General features: G+C 34.5%; 1 protein-coding gene across 3 annotated transcripts in view; it reads left to right on the top strand.

The window, feature by feature from the left end:
* Nucleotides 1-26,873, top strand: part of SMAD5 (SMAD family member 5) — a 44,339-nt gene extending 17,466 nt beyond the window's left edge. For 2 of the 3 annotated variants that reach the window (XM_016137711.2, XM_036224427.1), the window contains 6 exons: nt 755-1,326; nt 7,621-7,872; nt 9,916-10,035; nt 18,174-18,395; nt 20,122-20,378; nt 21,803-22,389. In XM_016137711.2, coding sequence (XP_015993197.1) covers nt 924-1,326; nt 7,621-7,872; nt 9,916-10,035; nt 18,174-18,395; nt 20,122-20,378; nt 21,803-21,946 — 1,398 coding nt within the window. In that variant the 5' untranslated portion in view covers nt 755-923 and the 3' untranslated portion in view covers nt 21,947-22,389. Of the gene's footprint in view, nt 1-754; nt 1,327-7,620; nt 7,873-9,915; nt 10,036-18,173; nt 18,396-20,121; nt 20,379-21,802 lie in introns of all 3 variants that reach the window. The other variant, XM_016137710.2, reaches the window with a different exon arrangement.
* Nucleotides 26,874-27,170: the final 297 nt, after the last annotated feature.

Genomic DNA, 27,170 nt, shown 5'->3' with positions numbered 1-27,170 from the left:
GAGTAGTGGTCTGCCCAGAGCGGGTTCATTAACTTAACATGCTTAAAATATCACAGAAAGCAACAGGAATTATAAAATTATAAGCCGTGCCTTTTTGAGTTAAACTTTGAATTTATTCACTTTACGTCTCTTAAGCATTCTTAGTTTTAAAAATAGACATTTCTCATTTTTCTGGCATGATGTGTTATGATTTATTTGAGGTGTTGGTACATTTTATCTGATGACAACCTTTAATAAAACTTGTATCAAATATATGACTTGAATAAAACCATGGCTTTTACCCAAACGTTTTAAGTCTGTGAGACATTTTAAAGAGAATAATGACCTTAGGGAACAGCTAGATTTCTCTTAAGACTTTAGTTCAGATAGGACAGATGTTCAAAATTGACGTTGTGTTTGGCTTGGGTTTCAGTGGAGAAAAAGTACTTCAGAATCAAACCCTTTTATTGGGACTTGACCAAATGAATTAAAAGTCTAGAGGCTGTGCTTTTGTATGATATGTAGGAGGTAGAGCAACCTGTTTTTTCTTTTGGTGAAATTTTGGTACTACCAGTGAATTATGTTACGAAGAAGGAATTAAGTGGTCACAGGACTTTAGAGAAAATTTTTCTTTCTAGACTTAGGTTTTGTTGTTTTACCTTGTAATGCATTTCTGCTCTTATTTAAAAATAACATACTATTAAATTAATTTAGATGTATGTAAACTGCATTCATTTAAATTGGGGATCTTATGCTTTTCCCCTTTTTCTTTCAGGACTCGAACCAATGAAAGAAGCTTATAGCACTTATGAAGATAAATGTCACTCCTCCCTTTTTAATTGGAACTTCTGTTTAGGACCTGTATATGACTTTTCACCTGTCATCCGTTCTTTCACTAGCCACTGACTTTGAGTTGCAGGAAGGTCTCTGAAGATTTATATCAAATGACGTCAATGGCCAGCTTGTTTTCTTTTACTAGTCCAGCAGTAAAGCGATTGTTGGGCTGGAAGCAAGGTGATGAAGAGGAGAAATGGGCCGAAAAGGCAGTCGATGCTTTGGTGAAAAAGCTAAAAAAGAAAAAAGGTGCCATGGAGGAACTGGAGAAAGCCTTGAGCAGTCCAGGACAGCCGAGCAAGTGTGTCACTATTCCCAGATCTTTAGATGGACGCCTGCAGGTGTCTCACAGAAAAGGCTTACCCCACGTTATATATTGTCGCGTTTGGCGCTGGCCTGATTTGCAGAGTCATCACGAGCTAAAGCCATTGGATATTTGTGAATTTCCTTTTGGATCTAAGCAAAAAGAAGTTTGTATCAACCCATACCACTATAAGAGAGTGGAGAGTCCAGGTAGGTTTTATTCCCTTGGGAAGAATTAGAAAATCTTCTTCCTGATTTTCGATTAAGTGGATTTAGTAATTAAAAGGTTCAATTGGCCTCGTGTTTCATTCTTAAAGATTTAGTGTTGCAAGTAACGCTGGATTTTGAACTTAGCTTTTTATGGATAGATGACATAGCTCCTAAGTAGCTTATTCTAATTCATTGTTCACTGTGGGCAGTCATATGCACACGCTGCCATTCCTGTGGAATACCTGTCTCTCTTTTATCTAAGGCCTAAGCTCCATTTGTGTACTATATCCCATTTCTTTTTGTCTATTAAGAACTTTGTTCCTACAGTTATCTCACCCTTTCCCTAGCATTATATTTCCCTTCTCTATTAGACTATTTCTGACAGCATGCAGGCCTGTCATAATACTGCCCATCCTAAAATGAACATTAAAAAAGAATTCCTATCTTGAATTTTTTTATACCTTCTTACCTGCAATCTTCTATACTGTTACCTCTAGTTCTTTTATAAGCGCCTCCATTTTTATTATCTTCACATTATTTTCCTCACATTCTTTCTTGATGCCCCTTGCAGTTAGTCTTTCTTTCCTACCATTTGATTTGTCAAGATCACTAATGACTTCCTTCTGAGAGCTCATCTCAGTCCTGATTTTATTCGCCCTCCCAGCATCCCTTGATACAGTTGTTGTTCTTCCTTCCCACTCAAAATTTTTCTTTATTGGCTTCTGAAACTACTCCTATCTCACTGGCTGTTTTTGCTTAGTCTGTATATTGCCTTCTTGTTTTCATAGAACTCAATTCTTGGAGAATTTCTCTGTATTTTTCTTCTGTGTGCTCTCATGCCATCACATGTCTTAAAACCACCTATAAGCTCATGCTCACATTTGGAACTCAAGTCAACTTGTCCTTTGAGATTTATACTTCTGTATCTAGTTGCCTACTTCAGGGGCCTCCAACCCCGGGCTGTGGACCAGTACCAGTCCGTGGCCTGTTAGGAACTGAGCCGCACAGCAAGAGGTGAGTGGTGGGCCAGGGAGTGCAGCTTCATCTTTATTTGCAGCTGCTCCCCAGCACTAGCATCACCACCTCGACTCCACCTCATCAGACTTAGATTCTCATAGGAGCACCAGTCCCTAGTGCCAAAAAGGTTGGGGACTGCTGTCCTACTTGATATCTCCACTTAAATGTCTGATAAACATAACAGATTTAATATGTCTATACAGTACTTTAGATTTTTTTCTCCCACCAAGTTATTTGTTCCCTCCAGTTTTCCCTATTGAAGGGAAATGGCACCAGCATTCATGTAATTGCCAACTAGAAGTCATCTTTTGTTCTTCTCTTGTAAGTCTTGTGTTTGAGCTATGAGCAAATGCTGTTTGCTGTGCTTTTCAGATTATGTCTTGATACTGTTATCTCTCACCATCTCTAATACCACTACTGTAGTACAGAACATCATTATCTTTTACCTGCAGTAGTCTTCTGTTGGTCTCTGCCTCTCCTCCCACCCACACCCATTCTGTTTTCTACATAGCAGTCAGAGTCACATTTAGAAAATATATATCAGATCATGTCAATCTCTGCTCACAACACTTTAAAGGCTCTATGTCACACTTAGAACACTTTTCTACAAGACCCTACATGACCTATCAAACTTCCTTTGTTCTTAGACTTGCCATATTCCTGCATCTAGGTTTTTTTTCTTGCTTTTTCCTCTACTTAGAGTACTCTCTTCCAGGATCTTTTCATGGCACATTTTCTCCCTCCATTCAGTCCTTGCTCAAATACCCCAATCATTACTTGATGCTATGTTAGATATTTATTTCGTTGATTGACTGATGTGACCAGGACTTCTGTGTCTCATTCTATACTGCGTCCCCAGTGCCTAGAATAGTATTACCTGGCACTTAGTAGGTTGTGCGTAGTAAACGTTTTCTATGTAATGAATGAATTGTATAAGCTGAGATACTAGCAAGGTGCATTAGTTACCTATTGCCGCATAACAAATTACCACAAGCTAAGTGGCTTAACACACATTTATGATCTTGTGTTTTCTGTGGGTCAGGAATCCAGGCACGGCTTAATTGGGTCCTTTGTAAGGCCATAATCGAAGTGTTGGTCAGGCCTTGGGTCTCATCTGAAGATCATTTAGGGATGAATCTGTTTTCCAGCTCATGTGATTGTTGACAGAAGTCAGCTCCTTGCAGGCTGGCCATTAGATTCTTGCTATTTGTCGACTGGAGGCCACCTTCATTTGTTTGCCACATGACCTTTTTCACAGGTAGCTCACATTCATGGCAGCTTACTTCTTCAAAACTAGTAAAAGAGAGAGAGTCTTCTTGCTAGAAGTGTATTGTATTCTTATGGAATGTCATCATATACATCCTGTCACTTTTGCCATATTTGGTTAGAAGTTACAGGTAATACACTCAAAGGGAGAGGGATACGCAAGGATGAATACCCAGAAGTGGGAATGTTGTAAGCCACCTTAGAGTCTGTGTGCCACGCTGGATTTCACATGGAGATACTATAAGCCCAGATAGTATCTTACCAAAAGGTTGTGAAAATGACGTTGGATGTGGAGACTAGCAAAAAGAGTAGTAATAACGCTGTCAGGGAAAGTTCAGTTTAAGGGCTTTAGAGCTGCTAGTGGGTATTTGAGATGATCCCCAATTTCTTACTGAATCTAAGGAGTGCTGTAGCCTGAAGAAATTGATGAGCAAAGGAAGATATGAGGATTTAATAGAAAAGCATAGTCCAAAAAATTTCCAAACTTGATATTTGTTAGGAGTTGCTGGAAAGAAAGTCTAGGAATTTAGTATATTCACCTATAGCCAGGGTGTGACTTATAATCAGCCAATAGAAATGTCTTAATTTTTGTATTCCATTTTTCTCAGCTATGATTCATTCTATAGAAAGGACTAGGGCATAGCTCTAGTATGCTTAAGCAAGTTAAGCATCTATGATACAGGATGGATCACTATAGTACTAGTATTAAAGTAATAGTAAAAGTAATGAACTTATGGACTAGGCACTTTTCTAATGCAATGAGGTTATTCCTTCATAGGGTTAGAAAGTGATATTAACATTTTAAAGCCCTTTAAGTTTATTCATAAATTTATAGATAAGGAAACCAAAGCTTAAAAGAGAAAAGTAACTTATACAAGATCACATTGGTAATATATAGTGAGCCAGAAAGTATTACACAAAAATTAAAAAGATGGAAGATAGCTGAAAAGTGATAAAGAAAAGAAAAATAGAGGGCCAACCCAGGTGGTCCATTGTTTAACAGGCAGTATTGGTTAAGAATGGGTTCTGGAACCAGACTTTCTGGGTTTGAATCCTGATTTTACCAATACTGCCAGTGTGACCACAGGCAAGTTAGTAAACCATTTTGTGATTTAGTTTCCTCCTTTGTAAATGGGAATAATAGTACCTACTTCATAGTTTTTAGAATGAGAATTAGATGAGTTAATGCATGAAAAGTGCTTAGATTAAAACATTAACTGGCTTAGCATAAATTTCAAGTTAAATATCACTCTAATATAATAATCTAGAAATGGAGCATAGGGGAGAATGGTAGGAAGAAAATTATCAAAGAAATACTACTAGAACAATTTCCAGAACTGAAAATCGAAAGGACCCAGTGAGTTATTAACCAGAACAAGGGATAAAAAAAGACCCATATGTGAAACTTTAGTATATTACAGATAAAAAGAAGTTTCTCTAAGATCCCAGAGAGAAAAGGCAGGGTACTGGAAATGAGAGTATTTATTTATCAGTGCAGTTCTGGATTCTAGAAGAAAAGGAAGCATTGCTCCAAAAATCTGTTCTGGAATCTTTCTGCAGACAAACAAAAGGGAAAATCTTATGTATGCAAGATCTCAAAATTTATATTCCTTATACCCTTTCTTAGGAAGCTAATCGAGGGTGAGATCCAGGAAATGAGATCTAGCAAAAGAGAAGAGAAGGGAAGACCAAGGACTTGAGATGTGTAGACTTTAGCAGAAAGTATGGAGGATCCATTTTTATGGAATCAATCAATTTTTTGTTGACTTGTGGCATCTGGAAAATAATATTAATAGAAATTTGACAGATCTATTGGACTTCTATAACTATTAGTGGTGATACTTAAGATTAAACAAATGAAGGAACAGGCAATTAATTGTAATTATGTTCTAATAATAAAAACACTGTTCAAGAATAAAATAGAATTGTGATATATACTTAGCTCAACAGTGAAAAATATTTATATATATAATATATATAAAATCTGGATATTAATTTAACCAAAAATTTTTTCCATCTTTTCATGTTTATTAGTTATTTGGATTTCTTTGTGAATTGCCCATTCATATCTTTGTCATTTTTTTCTGTTTATCTTATTTTTTAAAAAATTTTTATTTTTCCATTAGAGTTGGCATTCAATATTAGTTTCAAGTATACAGTATAGTGGTTAGACATTTATATAATTTATGAGTGATCCCTCCCACCCCGATTAATTTAGTACCCACCTGGCACTGTACATAGTTATTATAATATGCTGTACTTCACATCCCCATGACTATTTCGTAACTACCAGTATGTAGTTCTTAATCCCTTTACCTTTTTACCCAGCCCCACAACTCCCCCCCCCCCACCCCGCCCCTGTATGGCAATCACCAGTTCGTTGCCTGTGTCTTAGTCTGTTTCCATTTTGTTTGTTTGTTTTGTTCTTTAGATTCCACATGTAAGTGAAATCATAATGGTATTTGCCTTTCTCAGTGACTTATTTCACTTAGCATAATACTCTCTAGGTCCATCCATGTCATTGCAAATGGTAGGATTTCATTTTTTTTTTAATGGCTGAGTAATAATTCCATTGTATATGTGTACCACATTTTCTTTATCCAGTCTATTGATGGGCACTTCGGTTGCTTCCATATCTTGCCTACTTTAAATAGCACTGCAGTGAACACAGGAACGTACCTTTCCAAGTTAGTGTTTTGGTTTTCTTTGGATTGAATTTCTAAGTAGTTATTTAAGTCTTTCAGATTGCTAGCCCGCTAAACAGAAATTTTTACTGTCTAATGCTCTTCCTACTCTCCACTGGCAGCTGTCCCATCATTTTGTGAGGGGAACAGCAGTTGGTAATACACAGTACAACAAAACAATTGTAATCAGATGTTAACCAGATAATTACTACACTAGTTCAGTAAAATGAAGAGACCCCCCCCGCCCCCACACCACCACCAAAAAAAAAAAAGCAAAACAGTACAAATACTGATTTAAAGATCTTCTGATTCCTCACCTGCTTCTGGGAGGGGAAGTATGACCTAGTTCACTTAAAGACAGATTGATTTTGTTGCTGCTGAACAATGTCAAAGTGATATTTTCAGAAGTGAAATTACATTGTCAAATACAGGAAAGTTGTAAAAGACATGAATTGGTGCAATAACAATTTAAAGAAATCAGGTTTGTTTCTGTTTCTTATAGGGAAAGGTAATCATATTTGTATGTGATTGATCACTTGGGTCTTTAGAGAAAGTGAATGTTTGAATAAAATTTATATGTTAAAAAATATCTCTCAAAATGTTTAGACTTTGTTGTATATATTTTCATTATGGTCATGTTTAGAAAACTGATTTTGAATGGAAGACTTCTACATAGTAAATGTTACTATTTTGCATAGGGAAAACTTTATCGAAGCACATGAACTGTGAGATCTCTCAAACTAAGAAACATGAAATGTTCAAAATTGGAAGCATGGAGGCTTTCAGGACATCGGTATAGCTGGCCTCAACTTCATTCTCTTACCTCCTCTTTCAGTGCTTAGGCCAACCGTTTATCCTTTCTTATCTCCCTCCTAGAATCTCCTCATCTCCTCTATTCTAGCCCTCCCATGTGAAATCCTCCCAGTTCTTTAAGGTCCAGTCAGATATTATCTTTTTGACAATATTTTGTCAATATTTTGATTCCTTGCTAGCTGGAAGTACTTGACCTTTCTTGAACTCTCATTGCATTAAATTCTCTCTATTACAGTTGTTTTAAAACATGTCTTTATCTCCTATAATACAAGAATTGTCTCATTTCTGGATTTTCTGTCTCCCAGAGTACTTTATACATGCTAAATACTTAGAGAGTTTTTGGTTTAGTTATTATGTAAATAGATGCAGGGTTCTACAAAGCAGTCCTTTCTAAAAGTAAATTGTTTAATAGGTTTACAGTCTTAACCTGAATCCTTTCTATCTACCCCTTAATGTGTATGGGATATTTGCGTTAGTCATTGCTGACGGGTGACTTTTGATTTTTGTCTTTCAGTCTTACCTCCAGTATTAGTGCCTCGTCATAATGAATTCAATCCACAACACAGCCTTCTGGTTCAGTTTAGAAACCTGAGCCACAATGAACCGCACATGCCACAAAATGCAACTTTTCCAGATTCTTTCCACCAGCCCAACAACACTCCTTTTCCCTTATCTCCAAATAGCCCCTATCCCCCTTCCCCTGCCAGCAGCACATATCCCAACTCCCCAGCAAGCTCTGGACCAGGAAGTCCATTTCAGCTTCCAGGTAAGAATTTATTTTTTTAATAACAAAAAATAATCCCTAAGAATCAGCGATTGTTCTTATACTGCTGACCCTCTGGATGAACTGCTATATGCCAAGAGCTAGCTACTTTTGACTCTATTTTTTGGTAATTGTTTGATTTCCAGAAGAATGTTGGATTTTATTTTGCCTAGTACCATATGTTTAGAAAAATGGAAATAGCCATACTTAGTCAGATATTTTTGTATAATCTATAATACTAAGTATCATTTATTGAGTGCCTTTTGTAAAACTGGTAAAAGAAATATTAAATTTAATCTTCAGAACAGCCATGTGAGATAGATATTATTCCTGTTTTACAGATGGAAAAATAAATTGATATTAACCCCAAGTGTTTAAGTACCTTGCCTAGGGTTGCAAAGCTAGTAAGTGGAGGTTCAGACTTAAGTTTCTTTGACTGTAAAGTCTGTGCTTTTTAACTTTACTACACTGCTTTCAAATCTTTTTAAATGTTGGAAGGTTAAAATGAACCCCATTTATCTTTAATTAGATAACTGATAAATTGATTTGCCTGGAGAAAGATCATAAGGAGATTTCATAAAGTTTCCAGCTTTTGTTAATGACATGTCTTGTAGGAACACATCTTATGTCACTTGATCAAATATTTGAATGTCTACTCACAAATATAGAGGCAATCTGGTGACAACAGGTGGGGGGAGGGTTGGGGAGCTGGGAGAAAGGGGTGAAGGGTTAAAGAAGTACAAATTAGTAGTTGATAGAGGTCACAGGGATGGGGAGCGTGGCATAGGGAATGTAGTCAGCAGACATATAACGCAGCGGTCCCCAGCCTTTTTGGCACTAGAGACAGGTGTGCCTAATGATCTGAGGTAGAGTTGAAGCGGTAGTGGTAGCTCTGGGAAGCGGCTGCAAATACAGGTGAAGCTTGGCTCTCTTGCCTGCTGCTCACCTCCTGCTGTGTGGCCCAGTTCCTAATAGGCCGTGGACTGGTCCACAGCCTGGAGGTTGTGGACACTAGATATAATGGATATGTGTAGAGCCAGAGAGGTGATAGAGTAATCAGGGGGATTGTTTCATAAACTATATAAATATACTTGAAACTAATAATAAAATAAAACGCTAAAAAAAAAAAAATGCTTGAGTGCCTATTGCAGGTACAGTCTTATGTAAGTATATTCTTTGTGGTTTCTCTGCACCAAAATTATCAGGTTTTTTTTTTTTTTTTTTTTTTTTTTGGTGGTGGGGGAAGAGTAGTTAAGTACCAGCTGTTAATATTAGGTATTTGTTCAAAAACTAATTTTCATACTTTGTCCTAGATTCAATGCTGATTGTAGCTCTGTCTCAAAATATATCTTGTATAAACCTTGGAGTGAAAGACAATTTTTATTCAGTATTTGTAATTTGCTAAATCAAAGAAGTATATATATAGCTGTAGCTTTTGCAAAGATTTTCAACCACAAGTGTTGGAACTCAAAAGATTTTCTAGTTAACATTGTTTCCTATTAGAATTATCTAGCCATTTAATAGGGCACAACAGCCATTTTAGGACATTGCAAAAGATTTAGACAACTGCTTGTAGTGTTGGTGGAATTTTGAAGGAGTATAGCTCTATTTTCCAGTTTTAAATAATAATATACAGTATATGTTGTTCTTGATAATTTAATATGTACTCCAACTAGGATAATTACATCCTTCATATTGATTTCCAGTAGTTGCAGTTTCTCTGAGCATATATGAGTCTAAGCAAATAAAGGCAGAATTCTTGGCCTTAAATTCTCTTCTAGTGCATTTTAGCGCTTATCTTACTGTGCTAGATTGGACCAAAAACATGTGGACTTAAAGTATATTTTTCAGTAGCTAATGGTTGTGCTGTTTTTTTCTCCTTTTCTCTTGCTGTAAGATGCATTCTACATTTTTGTATGTGACATTCAGTAATGAATACAGCTGGTAAATTTATGAACTTTTTAATGTCTCTTTAGAATAACTGAACAGATTAAGATTTTAACTATTCTTTTGGGAATTTAACTTGTCTCATTTTCTTCCTCTTAGCTGATACTCCTCCTCCGGCCTATATGCCACCAGATGATCAAATGGGTCAAGATAATTCCCAGCCCATGGATACAAGCAATAATATGATTCCTCAGATTATGCCCAGTATATCCAGCAGAGGTAAGAGAAATACTCACCATATTTATTTTGTTGTTGCTGTTTTGTTTGCTTTCTTTTTTTTTTTTTTTTTTAACTTTTTGGCCACTTTTTAAAAACAACTTTATTGAGGTATAATTTATATACCATATAAATTTTGTACAGTCACTACAGTCTAGTTTTAGACTATTTCCATAACCTTTAAAAATATCCCTTGTGTCTTTGCAGTCTGTTCCCACTCCTAAAGCCAGCTTCAGAGATCCTCTATTCTCTTTTCTGTATCTGTAAATTTGCCTTTTCTGAACATTGCATGTAAATAGAATCACATCTGTAGTCTTTTGCATCTGGCTTCATTCAGTTAGCATAATGTTTTTAACATTCATCTACATCATAGCATGTATCAGTAATTTGTTTTGCTGAATAGTATTCCATTTTATGGATGTACCACATTTTGTTTATCCATTCACCAGTTGATGGACATTTGAATTGTTTACAGTTTTTGGCTAATAAGAAAAATGCTGTTATGAACATGCATATAGGTCTTTGTGTGGACATTGTTTTTCTTTTTCTTGGTTAGATACCTAAGAGTGGAATTTCTGAGTCATATGGTAAGTTTAACTATTTAAGAAAAACTGCCAAACTTCTCCAAAGTGGCAGTACCATTTTACATTCTTACCAGTAACATGAGGGTTCTAGTTCCTCCACATTCTCCTTATACTTGTTATTGTCTATTTTTTTTTTTTATTATAGCCATTCTAGTGGGTATAAAGTGCTATTTCATTGTGGTTTTAATTTGCATTTCCCTAATGAATAATGATGTTGAACATTTTCTTGGCACTTGTTAGCCATTCTTGTATCTTCCGTGGTAAAATGTTTATTTAAATTAATTGCCCATTTTTAAATCGTGGTGTTTGTTATTATTGAGTCGTAATTGTTTTTTATATATTCTGGGTAGAAGTCCTTTATCAGATATATGATTTGCAAATGTTTTCAGTTTCTGGATTGCCTTTTCATTCTCATGATGGAATCTTTTGAAGCACAAAAGTTTTTAATTTTGATGAAGTCCAGCTTAATTTTTTTCTTTCCTGGAGTATCCTTTTGAGTTAAGCTTTTTGTATGATAAAGATATAAATTCATCTTTTGTTCATTAGATATCCAGTTGGTTCTAGCACTGTTTGTTGAAAAGGGTATCATTTCTCCAATGAATTACTTTGGCATCCTTTTCAGAAGTCAGTTGAATGTAAGCATTTATTTCAGGACTCTCAATTTTATTCATTGATCTGTATATTTGTACCTTGTAATCTTGATTACTAAAGCTATATGTTAGTTTTGAAAAAAAGAAGCGTTAGTCCTCCAGCTTTGTTCTTCTTTTTCAAAATTGTTTGGCTATTCTATGTTCTTTGCCTTTTCATATCATTTTAGTATAAGTTTGGCAGTTTTTGTTTCCCAAAACCCTTGTTTGGATTTTGAGAGAGTTCACGTTGAATCTCTAAATCAATTCGGAGAGATTTGCCATCATCTTCCAGTACACAAACCTGGAATCTCTTTCTATTTATTTAAATCATCTCAGCTTTCAGCATAAAACCTTTTATTTCTGCTTCTCTTTTTAAAGTTATTCCTAAGTAAGTAGAATTTGTTTAATTTTATGTTTGAATTCTTTATTACTATGTAAAAATACCGTTGATATTTGTATATTAATCTTGTAACCTTCTCAACTCATTGACTCATTGATTGGTTCTAGTAGGAGGTTTTTTTGTATGTGCCCTTGTGGGTTCCTTAGAGTCATCTAAATACAGGAGCATGTTGTCTATGAATAAAAAAGTGTTTTTCCCTGTCCAGCCTGGATGCCTTTAACCTCTCTCTCTCCCCCCTCCCTCCCCCCTTTCCTCTTCCCCCCTTCCCTCTCCTCTTTCTTTCCTCCCTCCCCCTCTCTCTTTCACTCTTTGTTACTAAAGGGTATTTATAAAAAGCCTACAGCTACCTCATACTTAATGGTGAAACTGAATTGCTTTCCCTCTGCAATTGGAAGTAAGACAAGAATGTCTACTCTTTACTTCTAGTGTACGTTGTTCTGGATGGTCTAGCTAATAAATTACTAGTTCTCTTTTATTCCTAGTTTGTTGAGAATTTTTAACAAAATTTGTCAAAAGCTTTTTCTGTTCTGGTTGGGATGGTCATGTGGAATTTTTTGTTCTTATTTTAATAATAAGGTATATATTACATGACCTGATTTTTTTATGTTAAACCAGTCGTATATTCCAGGGATAAACCCTGTGTAGTCAAGGTGTGTAATCCTTTTTTTATATATTGCTGGATTAGGTTTACTAAAATTTTGTTGAGTCTTTTTGCTTGTATATTCGTAAGTGATATTGGTTTGTAGTTTTCTTGTAATGTCTTCTTTGGCATTGGTAATCAAGGTAATGATGACCTCATGATGTGAGTTGGGAAGTGTTCCCTCTTATTTTTGGAAGAATTTGTAAAATATCAGTATTATTTCTTTAGATATTTGATAGAATTTATCAGTGATGCCATTTGGGCTTGGAATTTTCTTTGTGGGAAGATATTAAAAATGATTCAACCTTTTTAGTTACATGGGTCTGTTCAGAATCAGTTTTTTCTTAAGTCAGTTCTGGTAATTTGTGTCTTTTTGGGAGTTTGTCCATTTTATCCAAATTGTCTAATTTGTTGGCTTAAAGTTCTTTATAGTATTCTTTATAATCTTTCTAATTTCTGTGGGAGTTGTTAGTGCTGTCTTCATTCCTGGTTTTGGAAATTTGTGTCTTGTTGGTTTTTTCTTGGTTGGTTTGCTAAAGGATTGTCAGTTTTGTTACTCTTTAGAAAGAGCCAACTTTTTGCATTCTAATCTCTATTATTTTCTTTATTCTGCTTGTTTGAGTTTAGCTTCTTTTTGTTTTACAAAGTTTCTTAAGGTGGAATGTTAGGTTATTGATTTGAGTCGTTCTTTTTGAACATAACTGTTCAAAACTATTAATTTCCCTCTAACAATGCCTTTAACTATATACCATAAATTTTGATGTTTTGTTTTCATTTTTATTCAGTCAAAATATTTTAAAATTCTTTTGTAATTTCTTGTTTAACTCTTGGATTATTTTGTAGCATGTTAATCAATTTCCACATACTTCAGGATTCCCCAAATTTCTCTCTGTTCCTAATTCCTAATTTAATTCCATTGTGGGCATTGAACATACTTTATATGATTTCATTTCTTTTCAACTTATTGAGACTTGTTTTATGCATGTTTTTGTATAGCTTGTGACCTAAGAATGGATTTTAGATTATTAAAAGGTTATTAAAGATGAATATGTGACCTGAAAAACCTACAATATTTTCATTCCACTTGGTCATGGTATTTAATGCTTTTTATATGTTGTTGGATTTGGTGAGCAGAAAATATTAGCCAATACCTGGCAAAGCATATGGTCTACTTTAGAGAATATTCCATATGCATCTGAAAAAATATATTCCAATTTTGTAGGGAATCATAGAATCTGTGGATTTCAATTTGGTCAAATTGGTTGGTTGATAGTGTTTTTTAAGTCCTCTATTTCCTTTCTAATTGTTCTGTCAGTTATTGAGAGTGGGAGATTAATGTCCTCAACTATTGCCATTGAATCATTTCTTTCAGTTCTGTTGGTTTTTGCTTTGTGTACTTTGGGGATCTATTGTTAAAGTGTACAATTCAGTAGCATTAAGAACATCCACATTGTTGTGCAACCATCACCACCGTCCATTCCTAGAATTTTTTTCATTATCTCAAACAGAGCTCTTGTACCCATTAAACTCCTGATTCTCCCTCACTTTGGCAAATACCGTTCTACATTTTGTTTCTGTGGATTTGCCTATTCTAGTTCCTTCGTCTAAGTGGAATCATATAACATATTATCCTTTTGGGCCTGGCTTATTTCACTTAGCATAATGTTTTCAGGGTCTGTCTGTGTTGTAATCTATATCAAAATTTCATTCCTTTTAAGGCAGAATAATATCTTATTGTATGTATATACCACATTTAGTTTACCCATGTATCAGTTGATGGACATTTGGGTTGTTTCCACTTCTTCACTGCTCTGAATAATGCTGCAGTGAACATTGATGTACAGGTATCTGTTTGAGTCTCTGCTTTTTAATTCACTTGGTTTCATATACCTAGGAGTAGAATTGCTGAATTTTATGGTATTTCTGTTTAACTTTTTGAGGAACTGTCAAACTGTTTTCAAAAGTAGCTGCACCATTTATTTACATTTACACCAGCTGTGCATTAGGGTTCTAATTTCTCCACATTCTTGCCAACACTTTTTAAAAATAATAGCCATCCTAATGGGTGTGAAGTGGTATTGCTTTGTGGTTTAAAAACTACTTTGTTTTGAGACCTTCCTTAGTTACCACAAGTTTAGAAAAAGTAAGGTACTGCCACTTCATACAGTTCTTAAAAGAATGGTGTTTTTGTATGTGTTATATGTGTTTATGATAATACTGAAAGACTATATGTTACACTGTGTTTCCAGGAGCCCCACATCTCTAAGAACAGTTAAATTTCAGGCTCCCAATAGTCTTGTTAATACCTGAATAATGTCTGACTTTTCAAAGTTTAGAATTAATGTAGGAATTTTATCATACTAATTTGCTTGTAATTCACAGAATCTACCTTCATTTAGAGCAAAAGGTCTCAGAATATGAATTTCTGGATTTGAATTCCTGCATCTGTACTTATTTGGTTGGCAGCTTAACAGAGTTGCCTTTTAAAATCTCCAAGCCTTAGTTTCCCCACTTATTAAATAAGTAGAGATAATATCTACACAGGGATTATTAGTATATTGATTGAATTAGACAATATATGTAATGATCTTAGCGTACAGTGTCAGGTAATACCCAGTAAATTATATTATCCTTCTTCTGAAAATGTGGACTATGTTTACCTCACCGTTCATTTTCCTTTTTTTTTCCATGTGTCCCTCCCACCTTTTGTGCCCATTGTGAATTGTTGACTTGGACACAAGTAAGAATTTGGCCAGTACAGATGGTCCTCAACTTATAAAGGGGTTACATCCTGATATACATATCATAATTTGAAAATACCATTAAGTCGTAAAAGTAATAAACCTAACCTACCCAAACATCATTGCTTAGCCTAGCCTGCTTTAAATGTGTTCAGAACACTTACGTTAGCCTACAGTTGGGCAAAATTGTCTTGAACAGTGAATACACTGTAGATGATTCGTTGTTTACCCTTGTGACCATGCAGCTGACTGGGAGCTATGGCTTGCTGCACTGCCCAGCATCGCAAGAGAATCATATTGCATATCACTAGCCTGGGATGAGATCAAAATTCAAAATTATACATATGGTTTTTACTGAATACATATTGCTTTTGCACCATCGTAAAGTTGAAAAATCTTAATTCAAATGATCATAAATCAGGACTGTCTGTATTTTTACTACATGTAAATCTTTTTCCGTAGTCATTTCTAGCACTTAACATTTAAAATGTATACCACCTTTTACCCAAAGATAATGCTTAGTTAGTTGTGATTTTTTTCTTAACAGACTTTATTTTTTAGGTCAGTTTTAGGTTCACAGCAAATCTAAGCAGAAAGTACAGAATTCCTACATGCATAGCCTCCCCTACTACTAGCATCCTGCACTGTCAGACACATCATTATCACCAGAAATGCATAGTTTACATTAGGGTTCATTCTTGCTGTTGTATATTCTTTGAATAATGATATATATCTACCAGTATAGTACCATACAGACTAGTTTTACTGCCCTAAAAATCCTCTGTGCTTTGCTTCTTCATCCCTTCTTCCCTTCTAACCCCTGGTAACCATTGATCTTTTTATTGTCTCCTTAAGTTTGCTATTTCCAGAATGTCACATAATTGGGATCATACAGCATGTAGCCTTTTCAGATTGGCTTCTTTTACTTACTAACATTTACGTTTCCCCCATATTTTTTCGTGGCTTGATAGCTCCTTTTTTTTTTTTTTTTTTTAAATTATACTTTAAAGTCTTTAATAATATTCCATTGTCTGGATTTATTTATTCATTCACCTGCTTGGTTGCTCCAAGTTTTGGCAATTGTAAACAAAGCTGCTATAAATGTCCATGTACCGTTTTTGTGTGGACATAAGTTTTCAGTTGCTTTTGGTAAATACTAAAGAGCATTTTTCCTGCATTATGCACTAAGAGTATGTTTAGTTTTTTAAAAAACCACCAAACTGTTTTCCAATGTGGCTATACCTTTTTGCATTCCCACCAGCAGTGAATGTGAATTCCTATTGCTCCACATCCTCACCAGCGTTTAATGTTGTCAGTGTTTTGGATTTTGGCCATTCTAATGAGTGTGTAGCAGTATCTCATTGCTATTTTGTTTTGCATTTCCCTGATAACACATGATGTGGTGTATCTTTTTATATGCTTACTTGCCATGTGAATGTCTTCCGTGAGGTGTCTGTTCCTGACTTTGACCCACTTTTTAATTGGGTGGTTCATTTTCTTGTTGCGTTTTAAGAGTTCTTTATGTTTTGGATAACAGTCCTTTATCAGATAAGTCTTTTACAGATATTTCCTCCTAGTCTATGAGAGTGTCTTGCAGAACAGAAATCTTTAATTTTTAATGCAGCTTATCAGTTATTTCTTTCATGGATCGTGCCTTGGCATTCAATCTAAAAAGTCATCACTTTATTCAGAATCACTTAGATTTTCTTCTGTGTTGTCTTCTAGACATTTTATAGTTTTGCATTTTACCTTTAGGTCTGTGATCAGTTTTGAGGTAATTTTGGTGAGGGGTGTAATGTCTGTGTTTAGATTAATTTTTTTTTTTTGAATGTGAATGTTTTTGTACCATTCGTTGAAAAGACTACCTTTTCTCCATTATGCCCTTGTTCCTTTGTCAAAGATTGGTTAATTATATTTATATGGGTCTATTTCTAGGCTCTCTTTTCTGTTCTTTTCATCTGTTTGTCTGTTCTTTTGCCAGTACCACACAGTCTTGATTACGGTAGCTTTACAGTAAGTCTTTAAGTTGGGTAGTGTCAGGCTTCCAGTTATTTCCTCAATATTGGTTGGCTGTTCTGGGTCTTTTGCCTTTCCATATGAACTTTCAGATATGTTTGTTGATATCTACAAAATGATTTGCTGAGCTTTTGATTTGGATTATATTGAATATATAAATCATATTGGGAAGAACTGATATCTTGACAACATTGAGGCTTCATATTCATGAACATGGAATATCCACTTATTTAGTTCTTTGATTTATTTCATTAGAGTTTTATAGTTTTAAAAATCTTATACCTATTTTGTTAGATTTTTTTTACCTAAATATTTTATTTTTTGAGTGCTAATATAAGTAGTAATGAGTTTTTAATATCAGTTTCCACTTGTTCATTGATAATATATAGAAAAGCGATTGATTTTTGTGTATTAACTCTGCATCCCACAACCTTGTTGTTAGTTCCAGAAGGGTTTTTTTTGGTCCGTTCTTTCAGATTTTCTATGTAGCCATTGATGTCATTTGGAAAAAAAGACAGCTTTATTTCTTCTTTCCCAATCTATATACTTTTCATTTCCTTTTCTTGTCTTACTGCCTTAGTTAGGACTTCCAGTACAATGTTGAAAAAGAGTGATGAGAACATCCTTGCCTTGTTACGGATCTTAGCAGGAACACTTCTAGTTTTTCATAAGTATGATGTTTGCTATAGTTTTTTTGTAAATGTTCTTTATCAAGTTGAAGATGTTCCCCTCTATTCAAGTTTGCTGAGAGTCCCACTTAGTTTTTTAGTTCAGATTTTTGTTTAGAATAATTTTATAGATACTGGTATAGTTAAATCAGAATGTGGAAATGAGTTTGTCATCGCTAATATAAACCTGGATTAGATTTTTTTCTAGCAGACTAGAAAAAACAGTTTGAAATGTGATGTTGCCTATATTTGTACAATTTTTAAAATAATTGTATTCAAGGCTTTTCAGTGTTACATTTTTGGATACAGACTCAAAGCTAGGAAGGACAGTGAAACTTAAGTGAAATATCTGAACATTTTCTTTTTTATATAGTGCTTGAGTTGGGTTGAAAGGAAACATAAAAGAATTTGGAGTTTATGAGAATCATCCATTAAACATTTTTTCTGTTTGGTTTGTTCACAGATGTTCAGCCTGTTGCCTATGAAGAGCCCAAACATTGGTGTTCAATTGTTTACTATGAATTAAACAATCGTGTTGGGGAAGCTTTTCATGCATCTTCTACTAGTGTGTTAGTAGATGGATTCACAGACCCTTCCAATAACAAAAGTAGATTTTGCTTGGGGTTGTTGTCAAATGTTAATCGTAATTCAACAATTGAAAACACTAGGCGACATATTGGAAAAGGTAATTTTGTCATTTCCCTACGTTCAGTTGAAGTTTGTTCTTATTGTGCTTGCTTGTGTACCATGCATGCATTGTTGTGAAAGGTGCTGGAGCATACAAAGAAGCCTAAGGTGTGGTCTCTGCCCCCAAGCTGCAGATGTTGAAGTAAAGACCTAATCAGTCCTCTTTTCCTTATCCTGCTTAGTTTTTCTTTATAGTAGTTAGCATCTGAAATCATACTACTTCTATGTTTATTTTTCGAATATCTTTCTGACTGGAATATAAGCTTTTCAGAAATTTGCCTTATTAACAAACAGCAATATCTTCAGCAACTAGAACAGTGCCTGGCTCATAGTAAATATGCAACAAATATTTTAATAATTTTATAATTATATATTTGTGGGGTATTTTGGCTGAGTTGGCTTGTAAGAATTTCCATTACGTTGGAGGAGCCAGGGTTACAGGTAGGAAACAGTTTGAGTGACATATCTTCGGTGGCTTCACTATCACCCCTCCCACCTTTTGATTCAGGTAACAAGGTTTAATTTATAATTCATCCTGCAAGACAGTTGCCATAACAAAGAATTTTTCACACTGCAGCGGAATATCAGAGTCTCAAGTGGTCAGGAAGGAAGTCTGCCCCAGGTAGAATGTATTGCCTGTCTCTTTAAGAAGTTTTGTTTTTACCACTTGCTGCTTTTTGCTTCTTTGATTTGAGAAAAATCTTAGTCCTAATTCAAAACAAAAGGCATGTAACTATAATTGTGTACCATTTCTTATAGAAGAGATTCAGAAAAATACAGTGGCCAAAAATAAGTTGAAAGTTTCCATTCTTTTTTTTACTTTACTGCCAACTAGACATTTTAGGTTAAATGCCTCACTTCTATGCATCAATTTTTCCACTATAGTAGAAAAATTCAAGAGAAATCTACTTGGTGAATCTTGAATTCTAGACTGTTTTCCCTTTTTCCCCAGTATATAGGTATAGGACCCTTCTGCAGGTCATTTTTTTTTTACTCAGAAAAAAATTTTTTTTCATGTCACAGCCTGATTCAAGTCTGTGACTCACATGTGTGCAGAGGTATGTATGTATAAGGATGGTCTTTTTAGCACTATTTGCGTAGTGAAAAGTTGGGAACTTCAGCTTTAGCTGTGTATTTGAATCTTTAATATTGAAACTACATTCACACATTCATGTGTATTTTTAAAATAACTAAACATTTTCTTTTTTAGGAAAGTAAAATAAATCTACCATTTAAAGGCAACTTTTGTGACCTGAAATTACATATGTGCCTTAGGTTTTTTTTTTTTTTTTTTTTAAACGCAGAGCTGTCCTCTCCATTAGCAAAAAGAGTGCAAAACTCTTTGCCAAATGACTATTATCGTTGATAGCAGCAAGCATTCCTTTGAAAAGACTTGTCATAAGATGCTTTTTTCTTGGCTTTTTTTTTGCAATTGCTTTCTTTCAAAGAGACGATAAGTGATTGTTGGAAAAAAGGGGGAAAAACCCTAAGAATTGATAACCTAATATGAGGCTTGAGTCTTAGTTACTTGAGGACAATTTTAGATTTAGGCAGACATCAGCCTCTTAATTATCCCTGGCAGCATAAGGCCATCTAGTGGTGCCTTCTATCTAAAGACTGGGGTGTTTGCTATAGATGAGTGAATAGTCTTGGTTGTACCTCAGGTACAGCCTTTTTGGCTTCATGCTGCTGTTTTGTTGACTCTTGTACCTGGTGTTTTTAAGGTGTTCATCTGTACTATGTTGGTGGAGAGGTGTATGCAGAGTGTCTCAGTGACAGCAGCATATTTGTACAGAGTAGGAACTGCAACTTTCATCATGGCTTTCATCCTACCACTGTCTGTAAGATTCCCAGCAGCTGCAGCCTCAAAATTTTTAACAATCAAGAGTTTGCGCAGCTTCTGGCTCAGTCCGTCAACCATGGGTTTGAAGCAGTATATGAGCTCACCAAAATGTGCACCATTCGAATGAGTTTTGTCAAGGTGAGTGGGTTGTAATTTGTAGCTTAATTTGAGTCACTGTAAATATGTATGTTTTGTGTCTTTAGGATATAATAAAAAAAAGTCTTTGTTAAATGAAAAGTGCTAATTACTTTTGACCCGATTTAATAGATTTTTAAATGAAATTCTTGAATTTATAACTTTAACCATAAGGTAGGTCTAAGATTTTATTTTATAATACAGACATTATAAAATACATGATTTTGATAATGATTTTGATATTGAATAGAGATTGAATTTATGAAGAATTTAAGTTTAATACTAAACTGCTAGAAAGCATTTAGTATTAAAAATTTTTTTAACTTCCTTAGCTTTGGCAGTTTTTAATTATTATTAGATCCCGTTAGAGTGACCTAAAAGAATTCTTTAGAATACTAAAATTATTTTTCATGTATCTAAGCTCTATTAAGGATTTGAAAAGTTGTAAAAAACTTTTCAAATTATCATTTACTTTTTGCTAGATTTTATTGGCATTCCAAAGATGATAGTTTATGAGCAAAATTTGGAAAGAACTTTAGTGATATATGTAAGTAGCCTGTACTATGCCCACTGTTCTTTTTGGATCTAGCCAAAGAACAGCAGCTGTCACGTACTCTGTGGATTTTTTTGTTTTGGCTCTCGGTCCCACAGTCCAGTGCTTCCCTGCTGCTTTGCTGTAGGTCTGTTACATACATCAGTTTATCAGTAGCCTTGAAAGTATTTCCCTACTTCTATAGGGACTTTTGCATATTTAATCTTTTCTCCTTCAGCCCCTTCCCCCCAGTTGTCCTGGGCCAGGACTACTATAAGCAGTAAAGCAGAGAGTTTGATTATTGCAGGAAAATAAAAATGGAAAAAAAAAAAGGTAATCTTTGGAGTTTTAGGCTAAAGTGTTCCAGCTCAATTCATCTTAGTAATTTTTCATCTTAAGGGTTAATTGATACATGATTGCCAGTTTTAAGTACACTTGTGTACCTTAATCAGATCTATAATGCATTTTCCGATATTTAAAAAAAAAAACCTGAAAAAAAATTATTTGTAACAAAATCTGACATGACATGAACTTATATGACTACTTATATGATTTATTTATCCCATTGAGAATGCATCTCACTGTAGAAATATTAATTTTTAAATTATGAGATACTACAATGTATTAACTTTCTAAAATTAAAAAAAAATTCTGAAACATATCTTGCTCCAGGGGTTTCTTCTATTAAGGGAATTATATGTTATTTGAAAAATTTATAAGTCTTTCCATAGTGCAGCTATCATGTTGCTTTTACTCCATGATGCTAAGATTGTTTTTATGATTTTAAAGTACATTCTACATGTCTCTTATTAATCTTTGTTAGTATGTTATAATTAGTTTTGATTGGTTGACAGTTTAAAGAGAGATATGCTGTGATATACATTCATTTTCATAGGGCTGGGGAGCAGAATATCACCGGCAGGATGTTACCAGCACCCCATGTTGGATTGAGATTCATCTTCATGGGCCTCTTCAGTGGTTGGATAAGGTCCTCACTCAGATGGGCTCTCCCCTGAACCCCATATCTTCTGTTTCATAGTGCAGAAGTATTCTTTTCAATTCTATTATTAGTGGACTTGTTTTAATTTTAGGGAAACTTTCAGTACAGATACTGTGAGCTTACATGGAAAACAGCTTATTTTTTTTTCCTACATAATTGTGACCAATACATTTGTATTTTGTGATGAATCTACATTTGTTTGTATTAATGTTCATGTGATTAACTCTCAGAAGTGTTGAGAAAGATGCAGAGTAATTATCGTGCCCCAGTTCAAAAGTTTGGCATTAATTTTAAACTGGAACACACTTTTGCCTTCTTGTTCCAACAAGAAGGCAAAATTTGTTAAATTTTTTTGAAAAAGTAATACATCACATGATGAAAAATTACAATAGCACGGGAGGGTAAACAGTGTAAAAGTCTTCCTTTTCACTCTTGATCTTCCAGAAGCTGTACTTTTACCAGTTTCTTTGTCCCACCAGCTTTAAAAAAGTAAAATTCATTGTTCTATAAAAGCATATAGTAGGGGCTTAGAAGAAACTATAATAAAATCTATTTGAAGGAACACTATGCACTACTCTAACAAGTAGTGTTCAGTAAAAGCAGAGTGATAGTTTTATAGATATCATAAAATTTACATTTAATACAGCTAAATGTTTTGTTGTATTGTGACTTCACTCAGTATATCTTTTGTAAAATATTTCCTTTTTTTAAAAAAAAAAAATCGTTGCCAACAACCAATTTTCAGTGTATGTCATTTACTTGGACTCTGTCATAAGTACTACTTTATAGCTAGTGACAGCGCATGCACGGCCTTGTTCAGCTATGTTTGCTGCTTTTGGCCAGTGTCGTAAGAGCTCTAATTTTGAGATGCATTAATCTTTTATTTTGCACTTTGATGGGTGACAGTTTTTAATGTAACCTTTTTGTGAAACACACTCAAGTGACTTAGATGCTCATCCGTACTTCCTTGGTACCCTTTTGTATTAACAAACACTGCAGTTTATAGATTACAGTTGTAGGAAGTTATGCTTTTTCTAGCTTTTGTTGTATTTTCAATCTAGATTATAAGACTGTTATTCTGTAGCTCCAACCTAAGGTGCCTTTTTAATTCCAGTTTTATGGATGTTATTAACGTTGGAAATCATGTACTTTTAAACCCATTGTTCTTATTTGTTTTGCATCAGTCTCTCCATGCAAGGACCTGTGTACTGTAACCATAGGCGCCTCTTCAGTCTGGCCCCAAGGATGAGGCTACTAGTCTGATACTTAAATGAATCAGCAGTGGTTGTTGAGATAGCTGATTTTAAAACTTTCATGTATCAAAGAATACAGACTGTTCTTTCAGTTACCATGCTCGTTGTTTTTCTTTTTTCTTTTTTTTTTTTTAGTACATATATGAATGCTAGTGTCCCAGAACACAATTCTCAGAGAGGAAAGACGTGAAAACTATAAAATATCCATTTAATCAATCGTGCTTAAAGGCTGTGGGGTAAAGGACTCAGCCCCCTTTTTTTAGGGAGCAGTCAGATGGACTCATAATCATGGCATGAAAACAATGACCTGATTTACCTATCAGAAGAAGCTTTTGTTCTGGTGCCTTTTGAAAGTATGTGGAGCCATGACAGTCTTCTGTTTAAAATGTTAGTTTGGTTTGACTTTCTGCCTTGCCCTTTCTGCTTTTACGAGGAAGAAAATGCATTTTTTTTGTGGAAAAGAGAATGCAGTTCCTCGTGTTTTCCGTGATATTATTTATTGCTTTGACAAAGTGCAGCCAATGGATGGTTTTAGTTCTTTCAAATGAAGTGCCATATGTGTTTCAGCTTACAGGTGGTAAGAGGATACTTTCTGATAGTCACCTGAGCCTTAAACATACGTTTTACATGACATGCATTCTCAATCTTCCAGAGTTGTGTCAACTACATGAAAGAGGGTAAGAGGATACTATTTGCTTAGTGATAGAACGGTTTTAATTTACATCATTGGTTTACTTAACCAGGCTTATGGCACAATCTTTGGAACAAATTTGTAGAAAAAAATCACCCTGCTTGAATGACAGATACATGTAATCAACTTCAGTGGGCTTCAACTGGTGGAACCTATCGAATTGTTTATTGGTGTTTCTGGTTGAGTTAATTAAAAATTATTTTTACTCATGCCATAGCCTTTAGAGTTATTAGCAGGATTTTAAGTGATTGGTCTTTTCTGTGTTTTCTCTGTGGAGTTGTGTCTCACAAATGACCATGCTGAAGCTATTAACTGTTAAGAGTTTCACAAAGCATTAGCCTATTGTATTTTCTAAAAGTTGTTAACTCCACATCCCTGGCTTTTAAATGAAAACTTTATCTAGCTGCTTCTATGCTTACTGAAGATGCCAAATATCCATGGATGGGAAATAAAAATTGCCAGTAATATTTTTTAAAAAGTTAAGTGCAATTCTGACCAGTGAAAAGAAGCCATACCTCTGAAAGAAACCATTTCAGAAAATTACAGTATTAAGTTTTTAATCTCCAGAGTGGTTTATAAAACATTAACACCAGTAAAATAATCACATTTCATAGCATCTATAACATATTAATATGTGGCAGCTGAGAGAGACAGTCTGGAAATCATAAAATTATAACTAATTTGGTAAATGCAAAAAGAATAGAATAAAAATTAATCCCAGTAATGAATTAAAACAGCAAAAAGGTATTGATTGGGAAAAAAAAAAACAAGTTAAGAGGTGTATTTGACTAATATCTGTGTGTAATAGATAATGTGATCTGATTAATATTGCCTAGCTTAAGTTGTGGAATGTAAACTAGCAGGCATATTATTAATCTGTGGAATGTAATTATTTCTTTTAGAGAAAATTTGAGGAAGACCAGTCAAAATGTCAAATATATACATCAGCACATAAATCATTTTTCACATTTTATTGTTGTTATGTAAAAAAACAATAGAATTGGCTGGGTTTCTGAGAAGTCCACAGTAAGATTACTAGATAGTTCAGTAAGCTACATCTAATAGTACAGAAAGAGGATGTAGCCATTTTATACTTTTCATACATTTGAGAGTAAGACATCCTTTTAGGATGTAAAATGATCAGTAAGTATTCAGATCTGAAATGTATTGTCAATACAAGAACTGGGACTCACATTATAAAACCTTCAGTACTACCTGAGGGTACCTGTGGGAAACAGTTCACCTATAATAGTGTTCTGCTGAGGGGAAAGTTTATACAGAAAAGGAAACCCTACTATTAGCAGAGAGACTAAAAAGTTAGATAGTACCTGCTTAAGTGCTGTGCTTCTATTATAGAGAGCATCTAATATTCCAGTTTAGATCCATTTCTTTGTACTTTTTCTAGTTTGCTTAATACTACTTTGGATCATTATAACTTTCCTACTTAAAATATATTAATACTTTTTATACTTCCTGAAGAAGGAAGAATCTATTGATAATTACTGATTTCAGCTTCCAGTGATGACTTAAATTTTGGACCTGTTAACTTTTAAGAGGTTCAGAGCCCGCCCTTGTCTTCTCAGTTAAATCCTCACTTAATCTCTCAGGTGAGAATATAAGTATGTTTTCCTTTTTATACCCATCAGCTAGATAAGCATTAATCATTTAAGATAGTAGATAGCCTGGTGGTTTTAGAAGTATTTGGTGATTTTTATGGGAGTGAGTTTTCCTAAGCATTGGTTTATGGATGGTCTCCTCAGATACTAACTAGGGAAGCTTTTGGGGGGTCGGGGGCGGGAGTTAATCTTCAGGCTTGATGCCTGTTTTTCCCAGAACAGCAAGCAGCATTTTTCTTATTGGTACAGGTAGGATTTTGGGGAGGTTTTCTTCTCACAGAAGATGTACGTTTGGAAAGTGAGAATTCAGGACATCTTTTTACATAAATAGTTCTACCTGCTGCACAGAAACTTGGACAGTTCTTTGGAATTCAGTGGATTGCAGTTTAGCATGTCCTGACTATAAGAGGTAACAGTCTTTATCAAGCCTTTGTTATGAACAAATCTTCTGAAATACAATGATGTTATAATTGAAGTATTACCTGAAAATTAGATGGTTTACAAAAACCACAATGAGGGATTTTACATATCAATTTAAAAAAAAAAAAGTAAGACCTTATGCTGTAATATTTGCTGGTAGCAATTGCTGCAAAACCAGTGATGAGCTGTTTTGTTGAAGAAGATCCAGACAGCAGGATTCTTCTGTCATTCATGGCAAAGTAAAAAAAGTTTGCATGGTTCTTGTCTAAATAATTCTGTTCTTAAAATTCTTAAAATCATCATACCATTGTCCTTTAAGATTTTATTTGAAAATTCTGTTTTTAAAATGTTCAGGATTTTGTGTACAGGTAGATAACCCTCCCTCCCCCAATTATTAAGTAGTGCCTTGTCAATACTAGCTGTTGTTAGTTATAACCAAACTCCAGTGATGCCAGACAAACCCAAGTTCTTTCTTTGTAAAAGAAATCTTTTAGAGTCAGAGTTTCCCTTCTAATACCATTAATTGCAGATGATGTTGCTTTGATTTATTCATAAAGTATTTTAATTATAGAGACTCTTGAATATAATAGCTGGGCAAGTGGTTTTCTTCTTAACCTGGTTGGTTAAGGTTGCATTTTGAAAATCACGTATTTTAAAATTGGATAAGATTGTAATCGTGAAAACTGGATATTTGTATGTATGTACCTACCCATGTTCTTTTAAAAAGATATTTCATATGCAGATAAAGACCAAACCAATGGCTGCACTATAGTATAGGTCTGCTTATTTGTATTTGTTCTGCTTCTGTTTATGTTGTAGAAAATGAAATTCTAGCAACATGCTTCAATTCTGTTATCTTTTTGATACTTATAAAAATGTATTAGGTTTTACTATATCATGCTTTTCAAAGCCATAACTCTTAAGAACTTCATTTTTGCATATTGTTTGCTAATACTTTATTTTAATAAACATCAAAACCCACTTAATATATGTGTGGATTTTTTCTTCTTTTTGGGGGGGAGGGGTTTGATGCTCTATTTTGACTTATTTCATAGAGTTATAAAAAGGATGACATTGTCAACTGCTGTGACCAGCTGTGTTATCTGTGTTTGTGCACTAGTGATATAAAATGGGAACACCATGCCTTTCCACGCAGCATGAGGTTTGCTCAGGTCGATCAATATTTTTCCATTCTGTTTGTAGGAGAATTGATATGTTTTTCTTTGTTTAGTTTTGTCTTGAAAAGGGATTTGAATCTAGAGTCTGGAGTTTTTGAATTTAAC

This window comes from Rousettus aegyptiacus, unplaced genomic scaffold (genome assembly GCF_014176215.1).
Source record: "Rousettus aegyptiacus isolate mRouAeg1 unplaced genomic scaffold, mRouAeg1.p scaffold_m13_p_7, whole genome shotgun sequence".
Lineage (NCBI taxonomy): Eukaryota > Metazoa > Chordata > Mammalia > Chiroptera > Pteropodidae > Rousettus > Rousettus aegyptiacus.
Note: the sequence above shows the minus strand (reverse complement) of the source record. Positions and strands in the feature narration are given on the sequence as shown.